Raw genomic sequence first — 27,617 nt, 5'->3', positions numbered from 1 at the left:
GAGAAGCTGCTGATTCCTTCAAGAAAACCTTTAAGATTAGAATGAAAGCGAGGAACTCTTTTTTGAAGAAACGCTCTCCTATATCCCGTTTTGTGACCTTAACAGTGGCATTCAGACAAAGTGTTCAGCATCATTTTATTTCTGTACAAAAGTCCACAAAGAAATTTCAAAGTCATGGAGCTTCATTACTTTACAAGCCCAAGCCACATACAACAAATCCATTTGGTGTACAGTTAAAACAAGTCAACTTTACCGAGAATCATGTGCATGTGTGCAGAGAGTCTGGTACAAATCTTTTTTAAATGGAGCTATAATGGTTTCTTACATACAGTATACATACAGGACAGTAATAACATTACAACTCAAAAGATGTCCCTTTGTAGATTTGAAATGTGTCTGTACAATAAATAAGTATAAAATATATCTCTTAGCAATCTGTGGATTTTTAAAAACACATTAAACATACAAAACACTAAATTACTGCTACAACCTCCGAAAAAAGACCAGCTATTTCGGCAAAGGACGGGGGAATCCTTTTTTTTTCTGCCAGATTGAAATGAAGATTTCATCAGTGTGTTTTTTCTCAGTCATTTTGAAATGGGGGTTGCACATTTATCTCCCTGATTTAACATTCAGTTGATAATTTAATTTCTTTTTTATATTGTTGTGGGATTCTTTGCTGGTTCACTCTTTAAAACCACAGACAGATGGATATCACAAATGATGACATGAAAAACAATCACAATATCAAATGAGCGAGCGCTCGGGAATGAAACGGAGCAAGTCAACAACGACAGGTCTTAAAACGAGGAATGCTTCGGGGTTTTTTTTTTTTCTTTTCTTCTCTTTTCTCTCTTTAAAACACTTTTAAGTCAAACGAAGCGGGACGTACAAACCACTCGACTTTTACATCTGTCACACGTCACAGAGACCTGCATGGGAAGGATGATACACATATAATATACATGCGTTTTTATTAGCTGTCCCACACTTTTAATATTTGCTTCCTCTGTTCATATAAAGGCTGTGCGTTTGCATCATAAATCGCCTAGCAACCGTGGTTGACATCATGGAGGTCCATTGGAGAATTGGCCAGTAGTTTTTAATATATTAATATCAAACAACCGACTCTTGGAAATGATGAAATGAAATAATAATCTAGTATCTTTCCTATGAACTGCAACCATACACAGCTTTGTAAGAGGTGCTGCAGTTTGGTTCAGTGTGATTGAGTTGAGTTTGAACTTCCAAACTATATTTCCATGTAACTTTGTAGAGGTTATGCAGATCTCTTATATCTGACTTGATCTGGGTGGCATTGTGTTTCTGCTAATAGAAAACATGTGCATATGATTGTCATTGGTAGGAGGTTAGTTAGAGTCAGTCCTGTGACCTCTGCATTGATCTGTAACAGACTTTGCTATCGGTTAGCTGGTTTTATAGCTCACTGGAACCCGAGCATGAACACTTTAGTGGTTACAGCCATCCCCTATTGTAACTGAAGCTGCTCTCTTATTGGCCAATTCATAAGACTTCCTGAAAGAAGTCAGTTGAGCCGGTTTAGGCACCCAGTCCTGGCGGTAATCCAGGTAACAGGAAAGCCCCCAGGGCAGACCCAGAACGAGCTAGATTTATATATCCCCGTTTAACTTTGATGCTGGAGGATATGGCTGGAGATGGGGCACCTGTCTGACTTTTGCTTTACTCCAACATGATCATGACGTGGTCATTGAAACCCTCGACTCTCCTGTGTAACCCCACACCTTGTTAGGTTGCCACAGTGATTGGTGTGCGGAGGCGAGAGCTCAACCTTTAACAGTATCATCTAACAGCACTGTGTGTCATCTAACGCCAAAAGGTATCAACCTCTTTGCTCAGGTAAACCAACGGCAAAGCCTGTTAGAGTCCAGACTAAGAGGTTGAACTGTCTTTGCTGGGTGTAGCATCAGAGGAGTCTGAATAATGTTAACATGAAGTTCATGTCCACGTCGATGTGATGACAGCACAGCAGAGTCTGCTGACCAAAAGTTCATTTATCGTTAATGTAAACATAAGAATGATGTTAGTTACATAATGACAGTGTTGAGTCAGTATCAGTTAACGTCTGTGGAGACACAGACACATTTCTGCAAACACCACTGGCTGTTTTGCGTCATGTTGCCAAAGAGCTGAGGACCTCCAGTATGACCCCTAGAGGAGTGTTGTCACCTTAAAGCCCTCTACTGCTGGGCCGCCCATGAAGGTACAGCTGTTCATGGGCAGCACTAGTCCTGGGAGACGGTCTTTCCCTTTTCAACACACCGACTCACATCATTTTTCTTAGCGCCAAACCTAGAAAAAAAAACACTTGATCCTGCACTAATGGCTTGAAGCACTGACTCTGTAGTGCTGGCAGTGTGTATGTGTAAGTGTGTGTCTGTACATATTTTTTGTGTGTGTGTGTTGGGGGGGGGGCTGGGTGGAGGGATTGTAATGCAAGTCTGTATCTGGGGGCTACACAGTCTCTTGGCTGTCCACCCCCCCCCCCCCACTCTGCCATGCCACTCATAGCTTCATCTTGTGGACCACAGGGACAGGCAGGACCTGATGGATCTTGGCTCGTTCGGAGTCCGCCTCCAGATGGACCCAGTCAGGGTGGAAGGAGGCCTTGAAACCCACAAACGCCAGCTTATCTGCAGGGAGGCCAAAAGACATCAAGGTAAGTGTTGTGAACAGGGGCTGCAACTCACAATACTGTTGATGATGCACTTGTACTTGTACTGGTTAGTGTAAAACTGTTGGTGCTTTTACTAAAGTTTGATAATACACATTTATGACTTTTTTTAAAGAATCAGTTTGTTGTTGATAAGGTACTATCACCAGTTGCTACAGTTGTGTTCTCGAGCTGGTCCTACAGGAGAATCATAAACTGTGGTCCGTTGGCTTTGTACCATTTTTGCAGGACAAGCATAAACAAAGAGACTGAGCAGCCATGTTGGCAACTGTTGACACCATTTAAAAAAGTTTCAACATCCAAATAAACAATTTAATATATTTTGGATAAAACAAGAACAATCCATTTTCCTGTTTCCCAAGAACCCATTTGCAAATAATGATACATGAAACATTGGACATGTTATGTTTATATATTTCACTGCTGTTCTTGATAAGTCTTTCACGAAACCATTATAGTTCATGTCACAAAATAAAACCACAGTGCCACCTACTGCATTTCTGTTGAAAATGCTTAAGTCAAGTCAACTTTCTTGTCAGCGCTGCCATGCTGTATGTACAGGACATACAGAGAATTGAAATAACATTTCCCTCATATCCCTGGTGCAAACAGCAATAAACATGAAATATAAAATATTATTACTAAGTTTAAGGAGATCTAAACAAATACAGCAACTATAAAACGATATAAACAGTATTTTAAAAAAAGTATCTAGAAAGATGTTCACAGTGTAAATATAGCAGTACAAACACTATGAACAGTATAAAAAGTGTGAATATATCTAAAATAAAAGATGTATACAGTGTAAGCTTAAGGTTTTGTGTGTTGTTTATGTTTGTACGGCATACTCATGTGAAATGTGAGCACAGGTATCTGAACAGATACAAATATAGTTAGTTACCTTTCAATTTGATGTTTTTGTCTGCTCCAAGTTTCTCCAGGACTTTAGTCCAGGATCCTCTGGTAAACAGACGGCCCTTAGACGTGATGAGGACGATGGAACTGGACAAAGAGTGACAAACAGTGTTTTAGCTGGATGTGTTTTTGTGTGACTTGGAATGGTCATGAGGGCTTTTAGCTCTGAATCACCCCCTCTCAGAAGGAAGCAATACATACATTTAGATTTTGAGCTGAGTTGGACAGCAGAGGAGGATCTTACCTGTCTCTCAGTCCACTGACGTAGTTGTCTATCTGTGCAGGGATGCCCTGTAGGATGGAGTTCCTGAAGTATTTGTTCTCCACCACTTTCCCATCGTGGCCGTCAATTACTATCAGCTGCACCCCGTCTTCTGGTTGGTAGAACTTTCTGCCGTTCACCTGTCAGCATAACACAGCCAGTCAATCAGACGCAGAATTCTGAGATTTAGAAATAAGCAGAACGTAGCGCCACGCTTACAAATGCAGATCAAGATAAAGAATCCAGTGTTTGGGGATTAGTGGCATCTAGTGGTGAAGTTGCAGATTACAACAACAGCAACAACAAACCAGTGTTTAGTTAGAAGCATGGAGGAGGATCTGCAGCACCTGTAGATATAAAGTCTCATTCTAAGGTAGCAAATGTAAACATGGTTATGAATATTATATTCCATTTCTACCATATTCTGTAAATACAGCCCTGTAAATCTCACACACCTTTAATCCAAAAGAAAAGGAAAATAGTACCAGCTGTATTTTTTGTGATTTGCACTACAGCGGAATACGCAGCAAAGCAATAACAGTATTTCAAAGTCAAAAGAAACGTGATAAATAGCTTTAATTCTTGTGTTTACGAGACTGAGTCAAAGTGAAGAACATTTACTTTAATCTTTTCCTTTCAGCAGTTTGATGAATATGGAATTGTTTTATACACACACAGCAATAGTCTTCGATGTATTCTGTAAACTAGTAAAATCTACCCTGAAACAAGAGCCACTGCAAGGCAGGTGCTGGTGTATTCCCTCTCAGATGAGTTCATGCAGTACTCACTGCAGTCTGCTTTGTTTCTCAGCAGGTGTACAATGAACTGCACTCACCTATCGAACAGTTCTGTGGAACTGATGGTGCTTTATGTCATTTCAGTTTGACAGAGCCAGTGTTCCTCTGATTAGGGTTGCAAAATTCAGGGAATTTTCAAAGTGGGAAACTTTAACAGGGATTTATGGGAATTATTTGACAACTGATTGACACCACTTGGTTGGCTGCACGGTTCAAACGCTCACACTACTATACTATGTGTGACTGCAAAACTGTACTATACCGATGCCCATTACCAAATAGGTAACAAAACGAATAAATATTTAAATCATTTGACAGTCTACAGCGATTCTCAAGCTGAAAAAAGGACTACAGCACACACAAGCAATATTTAGCAAAATATATTTATAATTTATATTATTATCTATATAATATATTTTAGCATAATCTCGACTGAAACAACCAGCTTTCATGCAGGTACTCTTGAATATCTGCTCTTCCTCAGTCACATGCACATAGCGCACTGCTTACTGCAGGGCTATTGAGGCCACGCCCCCTACCTGCACAGGTGATTTCTGTACCTGGACCACACTGTAGAGCCCATATTGAAGACACACATTTGAGCTTGTGGACTCCATAATATTGTTCAATAGAATAATTCAAACTTGATAAAGTTCTACTTACAAATAAATCTGTTGAAATGTTTTTTAAACTGTTTTATTTTGCATGTCTGCTTATGACAAAACTAAATGTTTAGATTTATGTTTGGATATGATTCAGTTTTACCATAAATTTCCATAATTCCCATGTGTTATGGAATTTTCTATCCTTAGGTTACAAGAGGTCACGTGTGGGCCTTGAGGTCCTCAGCAGTATTAGTTGTTTGGCTTTGGTTGGGAACAGTAGGTGCCAGTCTATCTCAACACTGTGGTGTCCAGGGTCACAGAGACCCATTGCTGCCTTCCTAGACATAATAGATAGCTTGACGTTGACGTTCAAATCTGTGTAAACAGACATCTGTGTCTCCAGACTAGAATATGCTGACAGTAACACCTCCATGGGTAAAAACATTCTCTTTGACTAATTCTGGGCGTGTAGTATTTGTAGTGTTATCTTGGGGTTTAAAGTCGATCCACCAGGATGAGTTTGGCAGAATTTGACTCAGGCACTTCTGATGAACTTTGACAGTGTCTCTAATTCTCCTTGATCAAGCGTCAATAAATAATACAGCATAAGACATCAGAGGCTGCTGAACACTTTCTTCCCTCCTGACCTCGGCATTGACCTTTGACTTCAGCAATTTCTCCACAACACCATGGAATTTCCGATTTGGAATATTCCCAAAATTCCCCATCTTAACTCATCTGTTTCCAGAAATTTACTGGAAATTTACTGGAAACTTTCTACCCTTTTGCAACACTAGTTCTGATCTGATGTATCTGAGCAAGAAATTAGAACTTGTACTGTCCGTGTGAGACAAAGTGTACCTCTATGAAGGCAAAGTCCTCCTTGACGTGGTACAAGCGAGTGTTGTAGGACTCCAGTTTGACCTCCAGGAAGTGTTCGGGTGAGTGCTGAGAGGAAACAAGTAAAGGAGAGAGAGTTTTAATATAATGCACAATATTTGCCATTTTCATGGAAACACGCCAGTTTTTTTAACTTGCCACACAGCAAAACACACACACACACACACACACACACACACACACACACACACACACACACACACACACACACATAGCCGAACAAATGAGATGCTGCAAATGTAATTTTGAGAGAAGGCAGAGATTCCATTTAGAGTGATTGCTGTGGGGAAATTGAGATTCAGCAGGATAACGCCAAGAGGGAGAGGATGTAAATAAGAACACAGCAAATTCATTACAGTGGAAGTACATGTACAGGCTGTGCGTGCAGATAGAGATATGAAAAACACACCTCATGACAATATACAGAGCTGGGAAATGTATTCACAATAAAAATGTGAAAACTGAACTATCATGATAATTCTAAGATTTGCAGTGCAGAGCATAGATATTGCATGTGTGTGCTGTAGTCCTTTTTCAGCTTGAGAATCGCTGTAGACTGTCAAATGATTTAAATTTAAATGTTTATTCGTTTTGTTACCTATTTGGTAATGGGCATCGGTATAGTGCAGTTATGCAGTCACACATAGTATAGCAGTGTGAGCGTTTGAACCGTGCAGCCAACCAAGTGGTGTCAATCAATTCAGGGTGCTCTGAATTTTGCTGTCCAGTGCCAGTTCCATTAAAACCGTCTGTAAACACTACTGTAAATAAAATCGCCCCTTCCCCTCTCGACTCACCAGCCTTGCATTAGGTATCTTTCTGGGCATGGGAACATCCACAACGGGCAGCTCGGCGTGTCTGGGGTAGGCCTCGGCCATGCAGTTGCTGGGTGGACTGCCTTTAGGAATGACGGCTGTGATCTTCACCCTCTCACAACCCTTCACAGAGCAGAAGGCAAACTGCTCCCTGTCATTATGAGCCTTCACCTTCAGGAAGAGCAGTCTGCGACACACAAAGCAAAGTTTCAGACGTCGTACACCGACAAAAAGTGACCTTGTGAAATGGAGATTGATCTTTGTTAACGTGAAATGGCTGCACTGAGGATTAGAGGACTTTCCTCATCTGCTCACTCTTTAGTTCACTTGTCATCTCCCACGTTCAACTTTATGGAAATGCATTGAATTCACCACAAACAGAACCAACTGGAGGCTGTATCTGATAATTATGACTTACTATAATAACTTATAATAACTTATCTAATTAAAGATCTCTTAATTACAACAGAGAACTCACATTAATGAGAAATATTACATAATTAGATATCAGATCCTGATCTCAAGATTGTTTCTTGTTCTTGATTCTTGGAAGGAAGAGAGTTGGTTATCATTCATCCCTGTTTAAGAAGGTCAGAGGTACAATGACGCTTTATATATTTACTTTATTTCTTCATTGGTTTGGTTTGACAGTGAGATATTCGCGTCACTGCATAATGTGGATGGTATCTGTGAGGGAATTTTCTATTCTAACTTGTGCACTTTCTTTCCACTGACTGTAATAACCATTGATTATTAGTGTATAACATTCTATTCCGTAGGTTAATAACCAATGAGATGTAGTAATACTATTATATATATGTGACGTGACAAAGTACAACGTCTTGCAGGAATCTAAAGTCTGATCGTGGCAAAGTCGCACTGATAAACTGGACATGGAATGATGCATCTAAAATGAAGCTATCCCAGTTTAAATACACCGATACCGTTCGGTAACAGCCATCAAAATAAAGCATGTGAGAGTGTGTAAGTCTTCAAAACATTTGCACTGGCAACGTAGTTGCAATTCTCAATCAGGTCACAGAATTTGATGGTTCACAGAACATCTGTTATCTCATAATTATGAGATCTAATTATGGGATGTAAGTCATAATAATAATCTTCTCGTAATTATGGGATAAGGTCTCCTATTTCCTCGTTGTTCCTTGTTTTCTTTGCTCTCTATCATACACTGATCTCTTTGCTCTATTTTTGTAAAAAAAAAAAAAGTTTCATGTTCCCATTTTCTCAGTTTTGTAGAATAGACTGTGGTTCTGTAGAGAGGTCACACTAAAGGATAATAATTAAGAACCTTGGAACCTTGGTGTAGTTGTGAAACATCATTCTTATAATAATAATATTGCAATTAACTCAGTATAGATGATGCTCAGGGCGACAAAATATGACTGAAGCTGCAGTAAAGTTGGATTTTACACAGCACAACATTGAATATTTCAACACTTAAATGAGTTGTTATGGCAAATCTGTCAGTAAACAGTTGTCTGGTTACACGTGCACAGTTAGTCAAGTTTCATACGATCAAAAACACTCCAGCTGTCAATTTTTATTTTATTTTCCAAGGTGGAACCACGTGCATGGCAGCTAGTTACAGATGCTCTGACCTCTTTTCTATCTTTTTTCTTTTTTCTCCTTCTAGTATATCTTTGTTTTTCTATTTTATTTCCTATTTGTGAGTATTTTTCTTATTTACTTTGTGTAGTCGATCTCATCTCATCTTTTTTTGTGAATCAGTAACATGAGTTGTTTTTCTGGGGCCCAGAAAAACCAAAACAACGAGCTTAAAGAGCCTAAAAAAGCTCTGTAGAGATGAGGGGAACTGCAGAGTTGGTGATAATTCTTTGTGGGTTTATCACCACGACGACACCTTTCACATTACACACAGCTGATTTAAAGCTCATTTAAATGAATATAAAATATTAATTAGTACAGATTTAAAGATTGGTTGGTTAATGATAGTTAAAATTTTCTTGTGAGATGAGGTGACCTTATGTGAAGGTCTGTTCAGTGTGTGTGTGTCTAACCCAGTGTCTTGCTCCCAGTAGTAGTATCCTCTGGCCTGATGGGAGTGGTTGATCTTCTCCCTCTGCATCGTCCTCATGAAGACGCCGGTCTTGCGGGTCTGTTTGGTCAGGCGGTTGTGGATGTCGGAGATAACGGTAAGGGTGGCGCCTTGTGGGTAGCAGAGGCCCACGTTGATCCAGTCATTCCTAAAAGCACAATGGAGATACAGTCCTGATGTCATCTCTGTTCTCACATCCACAGTAGCAGCAAATACGTGATTAATCCAACTTCAGAGTAACATGTATTATAAAACTGAACAAATGAGTTTGTTTGTCGATAGATAAAAAAAATTATCTGTCAACCATTTTTTATGATCAAATAATTGTTTATGTCATTTATAGAAGAACATTCTCTGGTTTTAGCGACTCCAGTGTGAGGGTTCGCAGCTTGAAATAAAAATGTATGTATCAAATCAGTCGATCACGTTTATAACATTTGACAAATGTACACAGTGCAGGAGAAGCTGCAATATAAAGAGTGTGTCATCAGCATAGATTTGAAAATTCATGCTGCGTATCCTGATGATGTTTCTAAGTTTAGGGGGCGGCAGTAGCTCAGTCCACTGGGACTTGGCTTGGAAACCGGAGGGTGGCCGGTTCAAGCCCCGCATGGACCAAATATGGAAGGTGGCTGCCAAGGTGCCCTTGACTCGCTGGGCGCTTCTCAGGGCCTTGTACTGCATGTGTGTGTTCTAGGTTAAAATGCATGTAAATAAATAGAGTGTAAAAAGAATTTCCCCGTTCATGGGATTAATAAAGTTGATCTTAAATCTTATCTTAAGTGGCACAAAAATTAAGAACCTAAAATTGAACCTTGTGGAACACCACAATTCATTTCATAAAGCTTTTCATATCAATGTGTCAACAAGATATCTTCTGATGAAAAAAAAATAAATGATGGGCCACATGACGGTGAATGGATTGCTAAATAAACTCATCTGGTTGTTCTTTCATTCGAGAGACTCGTACTTGGAACTCTGCACTTAGCATCAGGATGCTGCCTCACATCTGTATCCACTTTTGTCTTCTTAAAGGCTCAGTTTTGAATGTTTGTTGTTTTTCTTTTGGTTCAGCAGCTTATAAAAACTTAACTCTGGGGTCTTTACCCTTTTGGTAGTGTGTCCCACCATGCAGCAGCTTTTAGGCATTATTCTATTGTTCGCTTACACACCCAAGTGACAAGAAGGAATTGTTTTTCCCTCTGGCGTGGGCGTGAATTCGTTGCACTATACCAAACTCCCAGTTAATATAATTTTCGGCTCTCGTTTCAGCCATTCACAATCAATCAAATCCATTCACCATTTTTCCCCATAGAAAAGGTCCTGTTCGTTTCAGCTCTAATTGAAAAATTAGATTTCCAAATACGCTGAAAACAGAAAAGTTCCAAACAAATAAAAGTAAAATTTACTATGTAAACTTCCCCAAAGTCAACAATTCATTAACCACACGGCTTATTTAAAAGATGGTAATCTACCGAGCCCCAGCTTTCCACCGAGTCCGATACAAGATTCTTCATCAAAGCTTCAGAACCAGCAGGAGGTGGCTACATTTTAATACATCATACTGCATGAGGCGAGGGAGAGCGGCTCATTAAAGCACCATCAGTTAGTTTACTCTTGTGATTTAAGAAAACAGACAGCAGCTGTTTGCTTAAATCAGATCAAACATCAACAAGTCACATTTCTGCAGAGAATAAGCCTTGTGTGCTGTACTCCTCTGTGGACTGTAGATGGGGCTATCGGTGTGCACAACTGGCTCTGCAATGTCCATGTCAGGGTGGACTCGAGCCATGAGGGAATAGATGACATGCCTGAAATGACAAGCAGCCATATGCAGTTTAAATAGCTGGAGACCTCACTGCAAACAGCATCTGAAGGGAGGCGCACATAATGAGACTGTCCCCATCTGTGGTGAATCTTGGGAGTGACAGGAATGAGCTGACGGTCGTCAGTCATCACGCATTACGTGAGTGACCTCAGGAGCATTTACAGAAACACTGTTCAAAACAAAAGTTCCCATGTCATCATCACAGTTGGAGTTGAATGTGCGTTCCCTCGTTACATACATGCACATCTGAAGGGTTAAATCATCAGCACGCTTCAAACAAAGTGCTTGTCAGAGTCTGAAACGGCCTCCTCTGCAGCTTTTCATTGTTCAGAGTCTGGAATCAACAGCCGTGCCCACTTTGGCAGGTGTGTGGAGGTGTCCGAGTAACCAGGACCTCGACCCTGCAGCAGATGTCAGGTCTGGTCAGCTTACCTCTTGCCAACCATCAAAAATAGGGAGGATGTCAAAATCCAAAGTGGGGGCTCATGCTGGGTCAGCATTTTCATTTCAAATAGTTTTAATTTGAATTCTCAGTTGAGAATCATTTCAGGGTGGCTGTGACTCGGGAGGTATAACCAATCGTCCACCAATCAGATGATTGGCGGTTCGATCCCCAGCTCCTCCAGTCTGCATGTCAAAGTGTACCCCAAGATACTGTACCCCAAATTGCTCCTGAAGGATGCATCAGTGTGTGAATGTGCATGAATGGTTAGCTCCTAAAACTGATGAGCAGTTGGCACCTTGCATGGCAGTTCAGTAAGTATGAATCAGTTCATACACTGATGCATGGCATGTGCATCAGTGTATGAATGTGTGTAAAAGCACTTTGAGTGGTCGGAAGACTAGAAAGGTGTTATAGAAGTACAGCCCATTTACCATTTGCCCTCTCCGGCTTTGAATGTGAGAATCAGGCATGAGCTAATATCCATCAGTTTTCATTCATTTCATTTCTTGCCCTGCCGTTATAGAGTGTGAACATCACAGCAGCCGCAGCAGCGTCTGACCCGCCTGTCATCATAGCCTCCTCCTGGCTACTTCCCACTGCCTCCCTGAACTCCTTCCAAGAATCCTGTCTTCTTTGTAAGCTTGATGTGATGCGTCATACAAATGGAGTTGGCGGCTTTCTCTCCTTGTGATGTTGCTCTCGGTTGTGCACATGAAAAGTGACTGAAGAATGAACAGCACAGAGCTTGTCGGATTGTTGAATCTGACAAAGAACGATGAGTTCTTTGAGACTTTGGTAGCCTAAAGAGACGATCCCCGAGGAGAGGACGACTCAAGTGGAGTATGACACCTGAGGGGACACTACATCAGTGAAACAGCAAGGACCCCGGACAAGAGACAACATCAGATGTTGGTCAACACAGTTAGCGAGAGGTCAGGAGTCGGTGTACAGATGGAGAAAGATCATTCACATCCGTCAGCAGAGATAATCTTTGATTGACAGCCATAATTACATAATCATATTACTCTCTATACTTTGCTGCTGCTTTAGACAGTTGCCGTACTAGTACAACACTAGTTGTGCGTACGTGGTAAATTGCTCTCATATTGTTTCTTTGTCTTATACTTAAGTTTCTTCATTTCTTTGACTTATTCTGTCCCTGTGCTGCTGTGACTCCCTAGGTGGCATTGTCGTGCCGCCGTCCTGCCTTGCTGTTGCGTATGAAAAGTACCAAGACGGGAACGGGGGTGGAGATCCCCGTCTGAGCTGCCAGTGGAGGCAGTAACACAGACAGATGACGGTGAGAGTGAGAGGTGTGGGTGTGGGAAGGGTGAGCAGTGAAGCTGTCAGTGTGGTGGTACAGTGTGAGTTACAGTCTGTCAGTAAATACAGGCCGCTGCTTCTCAAAAAACCAAAGCAATGCTCCCACGTGTTGTTTCCCCGACACATCGCTATGATGATCAGCTCCGGTACTGAAGTAGTTTCTACAATGCACACTGTTGTAGCATTAGACCAGTGTGATATGTTTGCTTCAGTGTGAAAAAAAGGCAAAAGTGGTTCAATGGCAGACATTCATTACAGTGCTGTGGCAGGTTCACGACCCTTGAGAAAGCCTCGTTCAGTGCATGAGACACGATCTTCCTCCTGTTTGCTTCAGCGCTTAGTGCGACGGGGAGTTGAAGATAAAAACGCAGACTGAAATTCCCTTCATGGATGGCTCACTGGCTGCAACAGATGAAGCCCTCGGGCTGCTGGGTGTAGTCAAAAAATGAGGATTGTAAACAGATCAAAATGCTGGTCTGGATGCATTTCACTGGATCAAAAAGGTGAATTTGTCTCTCTGGGGTGATTTTGAAGTCTGTTTAGACATAAAATATCGTCTCTTTTGGATCTGTGCTGAGTTCAAATGGACACTATACTTTTAAATTGTTCATTTACAAGTTATTGCGATGCATTTCTCAACCCTGACTCCTGACTGCACTACCACATCTACTTGTGGTACTTGTTCCAGTCAAACGGAAAATAAAAATTAAGTTACTATAAACTTCCACATAGATCTTAGTGCTCTCCACACATACAGAACACTTCAACTGATTTGAACAGTGATATTCAATATTTCCATCAATGTCAGTGTGTGTTTAAAGTCTACATGACATGTGGTTTCTGATGTTGGTTGTCTTGTGTGCATGTCTCAAGGCCTTTGTGCCTGTAAGAGCCATAAGATGTGAATTTAAGTCAATTTAAATATGATGCATAATTTATAATTTCATGTTATTTCATGTGCATACCAGGGAAACGCAAACACATGTTAATTATTATCATTATCATTATCATTCATGCTCCCTCCCTGATAAAACTGAATATTGGACTTTTATTTTGGTAGTCATGTGCGCAGTGACTGATGTTTAGAGCTGCGGCAGGCACGGGAGCATAAAGTTTTTCTACCGTGTGACGGACTGTAATTTGTTTTTCTATTTTTTTATTAAACGTTTGAACTGGATTACATCTCCTGTCATTCGCGTCAGACTGAAGTTACTGTGCCTACAGCTCGGGAAGTGGCTTTTTTGACGTCCAGAAGGAACGCCACTATATTGCCACTTAACCTTATCTATTGTTGTGAAGTCATGACCGTCACATGACAATGATCCGTTCATCCGTCACGTTTCCTTCACACCGATGTTCATGACTGTGTACTGTCGGTGCTAGATGAACGATTCTCACCTGGTCAAACAATCCAAATCACACCTGCTGTGAACATGCTTTGAGTTTGTCACAATGTTTGTGTGTGTCTGTCAGAAGTGTAGCTTCATGCGTCCACTGACTTGTTGAAGTTGATGAGCCAGATGGTGACCTCAGCAGGCGCCGCCTGGTCCCAGTGGATGGTGTAGCCTTTAGCCAGTGTGATCACTGGCTGGAACTGCTGGTAGTGTTTCCTCTTACCCAGGGCACCCTCGAGGGTCAAGGGACGATCTGGGTACTCATCCCTCACTATGTGCATGTTCAGGTTGGCAGGGTTACGTGTCTGAACGTAGATCTGAAGAAAACACAACCACCATGGTGTTAGAAGGGTGATGCTAATATATTTATATATTTCTTCTCATTTCGAGTTTGACTCCCAATGGACCCACCTGTGCGTAGTTCCCGCTGCAGATGGCAGCCCTCCAGTCGGGCACGTCGATGCAGTCGGGGTGACGGAGGAGCCAGTTGTCCTCTTTAACCAGGAAAGCTCCGGGATACTCGCTGACTGAGCCGTCGATGTCATGGAAGATTGTCGTCTTGTCGCCGTCCATCTCCATCTCATTAAACCAGGGACCCGGTTCACCAAAGAACACCCGAGACGTGATCTACAGTAGAGGGGTGGTGTGATATAGGTGGAGGCATTTTGTGCTTGTATACATTATTGATGATAACATCCAAAGTTTACATCATTTACTCTCATCAATGTGGACCTAATAATGTAATCATTTTCTGACAATTTGCACTTAACTTGATTGAAGTTGGAATAAAACCCAATAATATAATATCCTGACCAATAATGCAAAAAGTCCTGACTGATATTTTTGTTTTCTTTTACCAGCATTTTAATAGCTTTCAGTCCATGTTCATGGAGTTATGAAATATTTAAGCACGTTTGAAACTAGAAACTTTTTCCACCTTAACTTCCATCCTGGATTCCATCATGCATTTTATAACTTTAAATGTGGTCCTGACAAAAAAAAAGTTTAAGAACCACTGCCTTAACCTGAGCAGAATTTCTGAATACCATCGTCCCCACAGACCCGGAGGACCAGAATTTAAGCGGCACCTGCCCCGACCCACCAATCCCCAGTTTTCAGTCTGACTATCAACATTATTTAAACTAGAACCGACCCACAGTCATGGCCACTTGTGTTAGTTTGTGTAGAGCTGGCCTCTGTGTTACACTTCCCACATAACATGACAACATTGATTCAATGTTGAAATTCCATCAGAATCATCATTTTGGTTGAGGTTGAATAATTAGTGATAAAGGCTAAATTGATTAAATGTTGGTCTGCTATCTGGGCTTTGGTTTAATTAATGTTATTTTTAATGTTGGGGTTGATTAAAATCACTTTTATTATTTCAGGGTGCAAACCTGATGAAAAATCAATGTTATATTTCAATGCTGATCCATGTTGATTCAATGACAGTTCTGTTGATACATCAACTTCGATTCAATGTTTATTCAATGTTGGTCTGCTGTCTGGGTTGTGTATTGGCTGTAACCATTGTGTTAACTTGTATTTGTGAAGGTATTTTGTTGCTATCTGGGTACTGGGCTAGTTTTAGCCGTTTTACTGATATCATTTATTTAGATATATTTTTGTTAGGGTCACTAGATTTATGGCTGCTGTTTCTCTCTGTTTTATTTCTCTCTTGTTGCTATATTTATTTGTTGGTTTGAACAGCACCCGCTCACCCTTTGTTCCTTTAGAGTCACCTCACCTCCTTTTGTTCACCTCACCTCCTTCTGAACTTTGTTCATCAAGACCTGCTTTATGTTACTTCCTTTTCCCACACCAGTTGGGTCGTAACAGCAATAAGGTATTACACTCTTTGTGAAATATTTCTTACAATATCAGTCAGGAAGTTTTATTACATTATTGATCAAGTTATTACCATATTTGATCTTCAATCAAGTGAAGTGCAAATTGTATAACCCTTTCAGGCGTTCTTACATTTTGAGGGAATTGTTGAACTGTAGATTGGCTGGATCTCATACAGTTCACACTCCCCTGCTGGTGAGTGTAGCTCAGAATGCTTCAACTACACTTCACTCCTAACAAAATATTTGCGTTTTTTTATGCGTTGTTTCACTCAGCAGCTGACTCACAGGTACGTGGTCGAAGGTGATGTCAGTGACGTTATTGTTGGGGCAGCTCTGCCACGAGTTGTTGAGCCTGAAGCCAAAGGCGCTGGTGTGCCGTCCCTCCAGAGCTGTGTACTTCCGAAATGTGCAGTTCTGCATGTTGATGGGGCCGTCGTAGATCTGCATGCCCCGGATAGGAAAATCACTGCAGGGAACACACACACACACACACACCAACCCGTGGTATTATTCACACTATTTTGTATTTATTTTCCTATTTAATTCTATGTCACTACGTGGATGTAAATTTATGTGCATTTATAATGCACATGGGATTACCTTAGTGAAATGATGTAGAGGTGTCAACGTAGTACAGTTACCTAATTTGTATGTAATGTTCTTCACCACAGTGAATGCAATAAAAATCCTCCAACTTGGAAAGACTTACCTTCTTTGTTCTAGGTTAGATTGCTTTCAGTAACAGCTGTCTTCATCATAGTTATCATTATCACGGCTATTATTGTTATGATTCTTGCTGCTGTGCATCTTTGTCTCTCAAAATTCAACAAGTCAGAGGCAGACGTCCATCCACCGTAAGCCTTCAGGTTCTGCTCGAGGTTTCTGCCTCTTAAATTAAGTTCTTCCTTGCTGCTATTGCGGCTTATGCATGGTTTGGTCTCTGTAAATAATATTAAAGAGTACAGTCTAGACCTGCTCTGTATGGAAAGTGTCATGAGATAACTTCTGTTATGATTTGGCGCTATAAAACAAATATATAACAGTTGACATTGGAGTCAACCTAAAAACATTATAGATTAAGATAGATAAGATTAAGTACTAGACTGGGGTAGCATTTATTAAAAAATACCAGTAGACTAAAGTTAAATATAGAGCACTGTGGGAAACACTTTCATCACTCAAATATTTTATTTTTTATATTTCTGTCACTGATGAACAGACAGACAATAATTCTTTAGTGGTTTACACCTTACGTCCTGACAGAGAAGCACTAACTGGACTGGGGTTATACTAATTTTAACCAAATTATCAATCTTTAAACCTAATTTAAAGATATTTTTATCAGAACAAAAGGTCAGGGTGTAATGTGAAACGGGTCACTTGTAGAATTGACTCTCCAACTCTGCAGTTCCCTTCAGCTCTACAGACGTTGTTTTGCCTCTTTTAGCTCATTGTTTCGGTTGAGCAGGAGGTGACTGTAATGACAAACCCACTGTACACTACCTGCCCAGCAACAGACAGTAAACAGACAAAATTAGAGAGCAGCCGGTGAACACGGTGAATGATCATCATCAATCGTGTCTCCAAGTAAATACTAATGTTGCTGTGTGTGTCTGCTGGATGTGGAAACAGCTTGTCGAGGAGGTCCCATAATTACTCTGATTTTAGCTCCAGTTCAAAAATATCTGACCGGCCGTGAGCTAACACATGACATATGACATAATATAATATGTGACCAATCTCTGTGCTATGTTCAAGATCAGATGTATACTAATAAATGGTGGTACCATGAAAAAAAAGGGAAAGATTTGCTGCTATTGGATGATGATGCAGCATGAGAGCACATGTGTAACTGCGTGTCCAAGTCCATAAAGCTGCATCAAACAGAATGTTCAGAATACAGACAGATATGCTTTATGCAGACTCTCTGATAATACTGCTGTTTAGATATTCCCTCAGAACCAGAATCAGCTATTGGCCCAGTGCACACACACAAGTTAGACTCTGGTTTTAAGTTTCTCTCAATCAAAGTAAGACACAGTTCCAATAGAAACAGAGATAGAAATAGACATACAGCTTAAACATGTCTGAGTCGGAGTGGGCTGAGCTGTGAACGATGGCGTATCAGATCAGAGTTGATGGGTCTCCATGGTGGGGCGAGGGGTTCTGTAGCTGCTGATGTCCTGCAGGGTTGTTTGCTGATGAAAATCTTTTTTTTTTTCTGGTTTTCCTTCTGTACTCAGCCAAGTGGGCCAGGGCATGGGACTGATTCCAAGCAAACCAAGTCTGGCTCCCACACATACCAGTCTCTATTAAAGTGGCACTCCACTCACAATCTATCTCAGGGGTATTAAACATTTTGGCTTCAAAGTGGCTGTCAGATGTTCTCAGCTCGCTCCTTCACGAGGGGCGTCAGAATGTGTCAGAAAGGTTTCATGGCCAAAGCCTGTCCAACCACTCCTCTACTGTCCACCCATATAAAGTCAGTATGTTCCAAACACATAGTTTCTGTGTCATGCTACTGTGTATATGTCAACTGTGTATATGTGTCTATTCTAACTGACATTTATTCAAGCTCACCACATCTACAGTTCTTCATGAAGTGAGCAAAACACCAATATTCTACAGCCGACTTTAAAGACTATAGGTCAGTTAAAAGCTTCCAGTGAGTATGGGTTTGGTGATTTGCAGGTCAAAAGGCATTTGGACTGTTTTAACAGCATTTTACTGAAAAAATATCAGTGCACTGGTATCTTAGTTTTGAGTCTTATTCTAGTTCTGATCATCTGTCTAGATCAGGGGTCTTCAAACTTTTTTCGGTGCGGGCCACATCAACTTGCCTTTCTGTGATGGAGGGCCGGGGTCAGTCTATAACCGGAAATGATATTAGTCCCACCAGGATTTCACGGCCTTTTTTGAAATAGTTGCGGCCTAAAATGCCTGATGTTGCATGAGGTTTTCAAAAAAATTGCAGTGCTTTTTACATTTTTGTTGCGATTTTGTTGCGGGAGGAAGTGAAAGTTGCGATACATTGTGATTCGACAGTCGCGGAGAGGGCGCAGCGAGCACTAAGTCCACAGCCCCGGGAAGAGGCGAGGTCCGGGCGCTGTAAAGCTCGCAGCCGGAGCCGTGAGCCACCTTCACCCCTGAGCCTTTCCAAGGAAATACGCCCGCGGAGGCCAGCCAGCGCTGGGGAGAGGTCCCACGAGGGGATCCTCCCGCACCGTGCGGCCGTCCCTGACCCGCCGAGTTGAATCCCCGGGCAGACTGCGCGGAAGTTGATCCCGAGCAAAGTCACGTCGGAATATACCATTGTGTGAGGGGATGAAAATTAGCTAGTACTGTAAATAGTTGGTAAATAAGGTAGATTTTAATTAGAATGCCAAGCTTAATCATTAAGTGTGGATATTTTATAATAGGAAAATGCAATTTTGAAAAATAGGCCATGTTTAGAGGGATTGTTTGGGATCGTTAAGTGGGCCACTCCAATTGTTTAGGCGGGCTGGATGTGGACCGCGGGCCGTAGTTTGGAGACCCCTGGTCTAGATGTTCTATCACATCACATTTCATCAGCCATCTACAGATGTAGTGTTTTCTCATATGAACTCTAGAGAATCATGCAGTGCACAACAGGATATTGTGCATGTCAGACACGTTCTCACCAGAAATGCATAAACTCACCTGAAATGTTTTTGTGTTGATATCAATAATAAATGTATTTGTACGTGTACGCAATATCGACCTTGAAAAACAGTAAACAGTACATATATTCTTCTGGTTTTACACTAGTCGTTTCAGAGTGTCGATGATAATTGTCTAACAGAGATCAGAAATATGGTCGAGGTGTTTGATTTCCACACTGTCAGATTATTCCAGTCACAAGTTTTTCGACCAAGTGCTCGCTCATGGTGGGAACTGTCGAGAGACCTGCTCTATATGGAAAGTGTCATGGGATAACTTCTGGTCTGATTAGGCTCTAAAACCAGGATGTGGTGTTTACACAAAACCTCTCCGTAATCAGGATACTAGTTTGCATGTAAATGCACAATGTACAGATCTATTTCACATTTTCTACGCTTTTAAAACAACAGTTAGAGGTAAGATGTAAGATGAGTTTGTGACTTACATGCCACGTGGCAGAGTTCTGCCAGTGAGGTCAGAACCCCCAATTCCCCAGATCCGGTTGTCAGGGACAGGCATCCCGCGATTGTCACTTTCACCCACAAACAGCGAGTTTTTCACCTGCTGACGAGAGCCGTCATCGTCTGGAAATGTTCCTCCGCTGCACACACACAAACAGGGAGCGTGAGAGTGTTGTACAAATGTGTTAATGACCCATATGTCAGTCTGTAACATTCAGTGATGGGAATAATCACACACATAAAGACAGCCTGCTTCTCTGTTTTCATTGTGAGCTTGGACAAACAGCTTCGGACAGAGGTGACTGCCACATTCTGAGCTATCCGACCACTACAGCTATTATTATCTGTCAGAGTTTACAGGGAGCAGAAATAGGAAAAGTATTGAATCAGTCAGTGGACATGAAACACAAGGCTAAAGCTATATGGGTCGTTTGTGGTTAAACAAAAGGGCTCTTGCTCTAACAAAAAGGTCCGTCTCTGCAGCGACCCGTTCCATAATGCTGTCAGATGATACAATACAAAAACAATGACCAAAACAAGCTCTTTAGAGGATGTACAGCCACTGCAGCTTGTTCTACAGCTGCATAGAGTATAAAATATTTTCCATGAATTAAGGATGTTTTTGACCAAACCAAAGCTGGTGGTTGTTAGAATGATGGAAACAATAACAACTACGGCTTTTGAGTTTTATATTATTTTCTTTCGGTTTGACTGAAGGTAGAAGGTTTGTAAGATAAAATAGATTTTATATTCACTTTAGTCTTACTGTAAGACAATCAATAATAAACAAATAATGTGATTCCATATCCTTGTCAAAGTCACAGGGGCTGGAAGTTTATCCCAGTTGACTTAGAGCGAGAGGCAGGGTACAGCCAGCAGAGATGTATAAAGTACTGGAATAAAGGAGTGGAGTAGAAGTACAAGTGCTATATCAAAAAACTGACTTGAGTAGAAGTTGACGTGTTCTTTAAACACCATACTTAAATGAAAGTACTAAAGTATTCAAAATGTTTTGTACTTCAGTATTGCAAGTAGAAGTATATAAAAAATTGCTACTCAAGTACTGAAAGTAAAAGTACAAGCACAAGTACTGTTGTTTATATTATTTCAAATATTTATTAAGGCACAACTTCTAATGTTACAGTGTTACAATGTTCATGGTAGAGTTCTGTGATTTCCCATGGTCTGTGAATGCGTCGCATGAATGAATGCGAGAGCAAGGGGACAGGTGAGAGAGCGCACCTGGGTGCGTCAGGTGTATGACGTACGGCGCACGAGCGAGGTTGATGTGTGAGACCGGGACTGTTCTGTTGTTTTTTGGCGTGGTTACCGACAGTAACCGAGTCCTGGAACCAAACCGTTCAGCAATAAATACAGGTTTGTTGAATATCGCCTCGTCATTCATCACGCGTCAGCACATGAAAAATGTATCGGAGTAAAAATATTAAATTCATCAAAAATATGTAGTGCAGTAAAAGTGGAAGTTGGGGAAAAAATAATACTCCAAAAAACTAAAGATACTGCATTTTAGTACTTAAGTACAGTACTTAAGTGGTTCCACTTCGTTACTATACATCTCTGCACACCAGACAGGTCGCCAGCTCATCACAGAGACAAACAACGAGTCATCTGTGTTAAAAGTAGACTGATAAAACTTTTGTGATAATCAAAAGTAGACTATAAATGGTAAATCACACACTGTGTTGTTAATTCTCTGCTCGGAGGTTACTGATATAGTTGCTGAGGTGGAAAATCAGAAGCCTGAAAGCTGAAAACCGTTTTGAATAATGAACACGGCATTATTCTGCAGCACACCTCTGAATCAACAGTCCAGGGCAGAATTTATCAAGTACATTGACCGTCCAGTTTATTTAAAGCTAAAAATATCGAACTATTAGACAGTCTGCTGCATTTAATCCACTGAGCCAACAGGTCAAGTCTGGATCGTGCATTTTGGGAAGTGTAAGATCCAATGTGCTTGGCGCTTGACCTATACTAGACTAAAAGCTGGCATTTCTCAACCTCAGCTGCATGAAGACTTCTTTTTTAAATGTATTCTTTTATAGTACAAATGGCTCCTAAATAACTGGAAAACCCTTTACACACATCTGGGCTCCACTATAAGGTCTAGACAGCTGCACATCTTGGACCACTAGAATTTGTGAGGTAGTTCTATTAAAAAGGTCCAATGTGTGGGATTTAGTGGAAACTAAACTACTGCAAACTACTACTTTTTCTGGGTGATTACACACTGATGAAAACATAGTTCTGAATATCATATTCCATTTCTGCCATATTCTGTAAAGATAGTGTTAAGTCTAGATTAAGCAGTCTATATCAATTTTGGTCCACATCAATATTTTAAGGTCATTTTAAAGACTTGAACAACATGCAAACAGCTAAATCTCTTCTTCGCCTCCTTTTCAGTTAGAAAGCGACAAAACTGTGTCACCGCCAACATCTGGCGAGGAGTGACACCCAATGAGAACATCATTATTTAAACGACCGCAACATCATTTCAACAGAAATACAGTTAATGAACAACGCGCATTCTACCATCCAGTGTTAATTTCGTCAGACGAGACGAGACAAAATATGTTTGTCGACGAGCCTTTTTCCCTTGACGAAGACGAGACGATACAATGTTCTAAAAACACTGACGAAAAATGTGCCAATGTGCGTTTTTGTTGACGAATAAAAACAAGATGAAAATGTCACGCAAGAACAAAAACGTCCTCCTTGTTTTCGTTAGAAAGTCCAGTCCTGCTGTCATGTGTTTGTGCCAGCACTTCTTTTACTGTAGCAATGTCACGGCCCCATGTTTGAGATCCTCTGGCTGCTCTCGCACCTGTGGCTTGGAAACCAACAGCATGCAGGAGAAACACAGTGTACGGACAGCGCAATCTATAGCATGAAACGGGCCTTAGAAGTCAGGCCCGACCCGGCCCGGGCCCGGTAGAATTCGACCCAAGCCCAGCCCGGCACGTTTTGATTGACAGCTTTGTAGAGCCCGGACCTGTTTGCAGCCCGACGTTGTTAAAATGTGCATGTGAACAGTCAAGAATGAGTCTAGTCTTGTGCTAAACACTAACAGTGATGGACTCATCTTAATTTGAACATTTTAGTAGATGCAACTGGCATAAAATCAATTTATTTAACAATTGCATGTAGAAGATGACAGAACATGTCATAATAGGGTGTACCTGCTATTAGTGGATTAAAAAATGAAATCAAGTCATATTAAGTGTGTATTGAAACAACAGACAAGACATCTAGCAAAGTTGCATTGACGATAAATTCATTCAATTCAATTCAATCAAGACATTTAATCAATGTGTTAGCTGTGGAACACAAGTGAACTGGAATTAATAAACTAAACAAATATTCCTGAAATAAATAGAAGAAGACTAAAATGTTTTCACTAAAACTGGACTAAAATATGACGAACAAAAATGATTTGTGAAAGACTAAAAGTGACTAAGACTAAGACTGAACTTTGACACAAGACTAAGACTAAATTGAAAAATGGGTGATAAAATTAACACTGCTACCATCGGCTGTATGGACGTTTAAAATGAGCAATCAGTGAGTGTGCAGCTTCAGACACAGTCAGACAGTTTCTGTCCATGGTCCCTGTGCTCTACTGCAGACAAATTAACAACTTGTTCTGATAATATTTTACACATTCAGACAGCAAAAGTGTTAAATGTGATTAAATCGAGTCTCATAAGTACTTTATGTGGCATTATCAGTCATTCCCAAGCTGCTGCGCTGCAGTGGCAAAATTATTTTATAATTGCACCGTCATCCGACAAAATAAACACAGATCCAGTTTAATGACAACAGCTCTGCTGTGTATTCAACCCTCAGTGGCCCATCTTCCATTATCATTTGGAGTAAAATCTGTGTTTAGCCGATAGCCCCCACACACTGCTAGGGATGGGAATCGAGAACCGGTTCTTGTTGAGAACCAGTTCCGTGTGTTTCAATTCCATGGAATCGTTTGGCAGTTTATCTAACGATTCTCTTATCGATTCCAGAAAGCACAAATTACGTCACGTTACTTCCGCAAGTTTGGCATGTGCAGTGCAATCAGTAGTAAACAATGGCACCCACTCGGTTCAAACGCTCCAAAGTTTGGCTGCATTTCACCAAAACAGACGTCAACAGGGCGACTTGCAATCATTGCAAAGTGGAGATAACAGCGTCGGGAGGGAACACGACGAACATGCAGAAACATTTGCGCACACAACATGCAATATTTTGAAATGAATGTCGTGTTTTTGACACGCTTCGGACTGGAGATGAATCTCAATCTCAGCAGCGGCAGCAGCCAGGCTATGAACACCTCTGTGGTTACTACAGAAGGTAAATAACACACTGCCTACCATGTTAGCGCCATGTGCTTCTTTGTAAAACATGCTATAACAGTTCACATTAAACGAATGCCTTCTGCATTACATTTAGAAGATGACCATGACGAGAGAGAGAGTCTGGCTGGCTCAGAGGCTGCAGCTGTACTAGTACTCGCTCCAGTTCACTACCTCCTCTAGATGATGCTGATCAAACTGTTTGTTCGAGAATCGATAAAGAATCGAATCGTTAAGCAGAATCGATAATGGAATCGGAAAAATCTTGATAAATTCCCATCCCTAGTCACTGCCAGAGTTTTTGAACAATACACAGAGAGAGGGACTAAAGTGTATTCATAATCTTAATGTGTGGACGTACATCATTGCACTCGTAGACAATTTCCACCAATTTCCACCTTCGTGACCGTCGCACCTCTAAGTTACTTTCCACACTGCATCAAAACGCACCGTTTCCCACTGCATCCTAAACCCACTCCATATGTGGAGTTCAATTCACACTTCACTCACAGGCTGAAGGAGGAGGCCTGCATCGCCACCAGTCCTTTATATCTCTCCATAGAAATATGAACAGTGATTTAATAGGAGGGTGGAGGGGGGGGTGGGTTCTTACCTTGCCAGAGTGAGGCCAATGCCATTATCAGCAAATCTAAACAAGAAAGAGAGAATATTATTGCTGTGAGCTCAGCCACAGTCTGAGGTCTCCGGGGAGTACACACACACACACACACACACACACACACACACACACACACACACACACACACACACACACACACACACACACACACAGTCTGGAGGAGATTAAAAGTTATCATTAGAAATTGTCCCACTTTCATCTCCGTCATCAAACGAGCAGACAAAAAAAAAAAACGAGCTGCTACCTGAAACTCATAATGAGGATTTTCTAACTTCACCCAGACAAACATTCACTCACTTATTCACTATTAGTTTTGGATCCACGCATGCGGTATATACTCACTGGCAGTCGTCCAGCCAGACATCCCCTCCTCTCAGCCAGGCTCCATGGTCCTGGTTCTTATAGGCTACAAAGTGATGGATTAGAGCGGGGACTCTGGGTTTGAAGGGGTCAGCATCCTGGTGGGGTCCATACCTGAACAACACATCAGCAAACACACAATCAAGCACCACAGACATACAGAAAGCGAAGAGAGACAGTGTTCAATCATCTACAACTCTTCTATGTTATTTGTATCCACAGTAACTCCTCCTACTACTAATAATAATACATGGAGCGGAGCCAGTGTTGTGCCAGAATAGGAGCTCTGCAAAAGTTCAATGTAACATAATAGGGCGGAAGTGAGGAGGCACTGACGGAGGAAGCCGTTAGACAGGAGTAAATGTGGGACTGACTTTTAGTGGTTGGTGAGAGCTTGGTGAAATAAAAGGCTGAAAGACAGACGCCGAGCTGGGCTGACTGCTGCTGGACTAGTCAGTGATATCAGCTGCTGTTGTTGACCTGGTTGATGATTGGCTGTTTGCAAAAGTTGTCTGTAAAAGTTAGTCTGACCCACTCAAACACTTGAGTCCAGCAGAACGGTCCATTTTGGACCACTTTCCATTACAAGTTTTTTCAGACGAGGCAGTCCGTGAGAAAGTTTTCTGTCCACACACACAAAGGGCATCACTGAAGTGAAGAGGGAGTGTGTAGGGTGGATTCATGTTGAAATGGTGAGGTCAGGATGACACACTTGACCGTCCAATACTGGTACTCTACTTCTGCACTTCTACTTGATGATTTCAGTGCAAGTAATGTCACTGAAGTGACACTGCCCTGTCTTATTCCAAATACTGATTTGTCAAAATATCAACAGGAAACATGAACATTACGGACTGCAAATCCATCCTACTGAGTTATACCGGGTGTGATGACTTCAGCTTGTCATAAGTAGATTTATAGAGTCTGACCTGGCTCCAACCAGAGACAGGAAGGGTCTCTTGTCCTTGTTGTTGGCCTGGGTGGTCTTCACTCCGTTATCAAGGATCATTCCAGCCTGGAACAGGAAGAAAACAACATGTCAAGAAGTATGAAACACCAACAGATATGACACAGATAAAACATCCCTTACACTCAGGGACTTACAGCACAGGACTTGCACTTCACCGTCCTTTTCCAGACACATGTTGCGCACCAGGAGCCCGACATGAGGTTTTAATTAGCAGCAGAGCATTCGGATTCAGATCAGCTGCAGCTGCTCTCATTTATGTCATCAGTCTTAGTGAATATCCCGCTAACGTCTGTGGCTGTGACAGTGTTTGTGGTAGATTTAATAAAGCTGCATATTAACCTTGACCTGATCACTACTCTACTACGCTACTAAAATGTAAATGGGGCAGCTGCTGTCATCTCGCAAATGTAAGTTTGTTTTATAATGTCATAAGGGGAAGTTGTAACTTTAAATAACCAGTGTGTGTGTGTGTGTGTGTGTGTGTGATAGTTTAAAGCAGCATCAAGGATTTTTGACAACACGAGGGCACCAGTAAAATGACTGCAACACAGACCTGCTATAGATCATAGACTTATCAAGCTCCTGCAGCTAAGACATAACATTGACAATTGACTCTATGATGAGCATTTAAAGCCTTAGACCACGGGTCCTCAAACTTTTTTCGGTGCGGGCCACATCAACTTGCCTTTCAGTGATGGGGGGCCGGGGTCAGTCTATAATCGGAAATGATATCAGTCCCACCAGGATTTCGCGGCCTTTTTTGAAATAGTTGCGGCCTAAAATCCCTGATGTTGCATCAGGTTTTCAAAAAAAATTGCGGTGAAAGTTGCGGTGCTTTTTACATTTTTGTTGCGATTTTGTTGTGGGAGGAAGTGAAAGTTGCGATGAGTTGCGATTTGACAGTTGCGGAGAGGGCGCAGCGAGCACTAAGTCCACGACCCCGGGAAGCGGCGAGGTCCGGGGCCGGAGCCGTGAGCCACCTTCGCCCCCGAGCCTTTCCAAGCCGACCCAGAGCTGGTCACGGCACACCGCTGCGGAGGAAATGCGCCCGGTGGAGGCCAGCCAGCGCCGGGAAGAGGTCCCACGAGGGGATCCTCCCGCACCGTGCGGCCGTCCCTGACCCGCCGAGTTGAATCCCCCGGGCAGACTGCGCGGAAGTTGATCACGAGCAAAGTCACGTCGGAATATACCATTGTGTGAGGGGATGA

The 27,617-nt window shown here is 41.6% G+C and overlaps 1 protein-coding gene across 3 annotated transcripts in view; it reads right to left on the bottom strand.

Annotated features, from left to right (window-relative positions):
• Positions 1 to 118: 118 nt before the first annotated feature.
• cemip (cell migration inducing hyaluronidase 1) overlaps positions 119 to 27,617 on the bottom strand; it is a 190,680-nt gene continuing 163,181 nt past the window's right edge. For all 3 annotated transcript variants that reach the window (XM_027281343.1, XM_027281344.1, XM_027281345.1), the window contains exons 17-29: positions 26,369 to 26,454; positions 25,422 to 25,553; positions 25,053 to 25,088; positions 20,054 to 20,209; positions 16,213 to 16,393; positions 14,486 to 14,701; positions 14,180 to 14,391; positions 9,047 to 9,232; positions 6,990 to 7,194; positions 6,154 to 6,240; positions 3,873 to 4,030; positions 3,615 to 3,715; positions 119 to 2,672 (exon numbers count right to left, since the gene is read on the bottom strand). In XM_027281343.1, the coding sequence (XP_027137144.1) occupies positions 2,545 to 2,672; positions 3,615 to 3,715; positions 3,873 to 4,030; positions 6,154 to 6,240; positions 6,990 to 7,194; positions 9,047 to 9,232; positions 14,180 to 14,391; positions 14,486 to 14,701; positions 16,213 to 16,393; positions 20,054 to 20,209; positions 25,053 to 25,088; positions 25,422 to 25,553; positions 26,369 to 26,454 (1,884 nt within the window). In that variant the 3' untranslated portion in view covers positions 119 to 2,544. The remainder of the gene's footprint in view (positions 2,673 to 3,614; positions 3,716 to 3,872; positions 4,031 to 6,153; positions 6,241 to 6,989; positions 7,195 to 9,046; positions 9,233 to 14,179; positions 14,392 to 14,485; positions 14,702 to 16,212; positions 16,394 to 20,053; positions 20,210 to 25,052; positions 25,089 to 25,421; positions 25,554 to 26,368; positions 26,455 to 27,617) is intronic.

The sequence above is a fragment of the Larimichthys crocea genome, chromosome VIII, assembly GCF_000972845.2.
Source record: "Larimichthys crocea isolate SSNF chromosome VIII, L_crocea_2.0, whole genome shotgun sequence".
Taxonomy (NCBI): domain Eukaryota; kingdom Metazoa; phylum Chordata; class Actinopteri; family Sciaenidae; genus Larimichthys; species Larimichthys crocea.
This window is presented reverse-complemented; position numbering and strand designations above follow the sequence as displayed.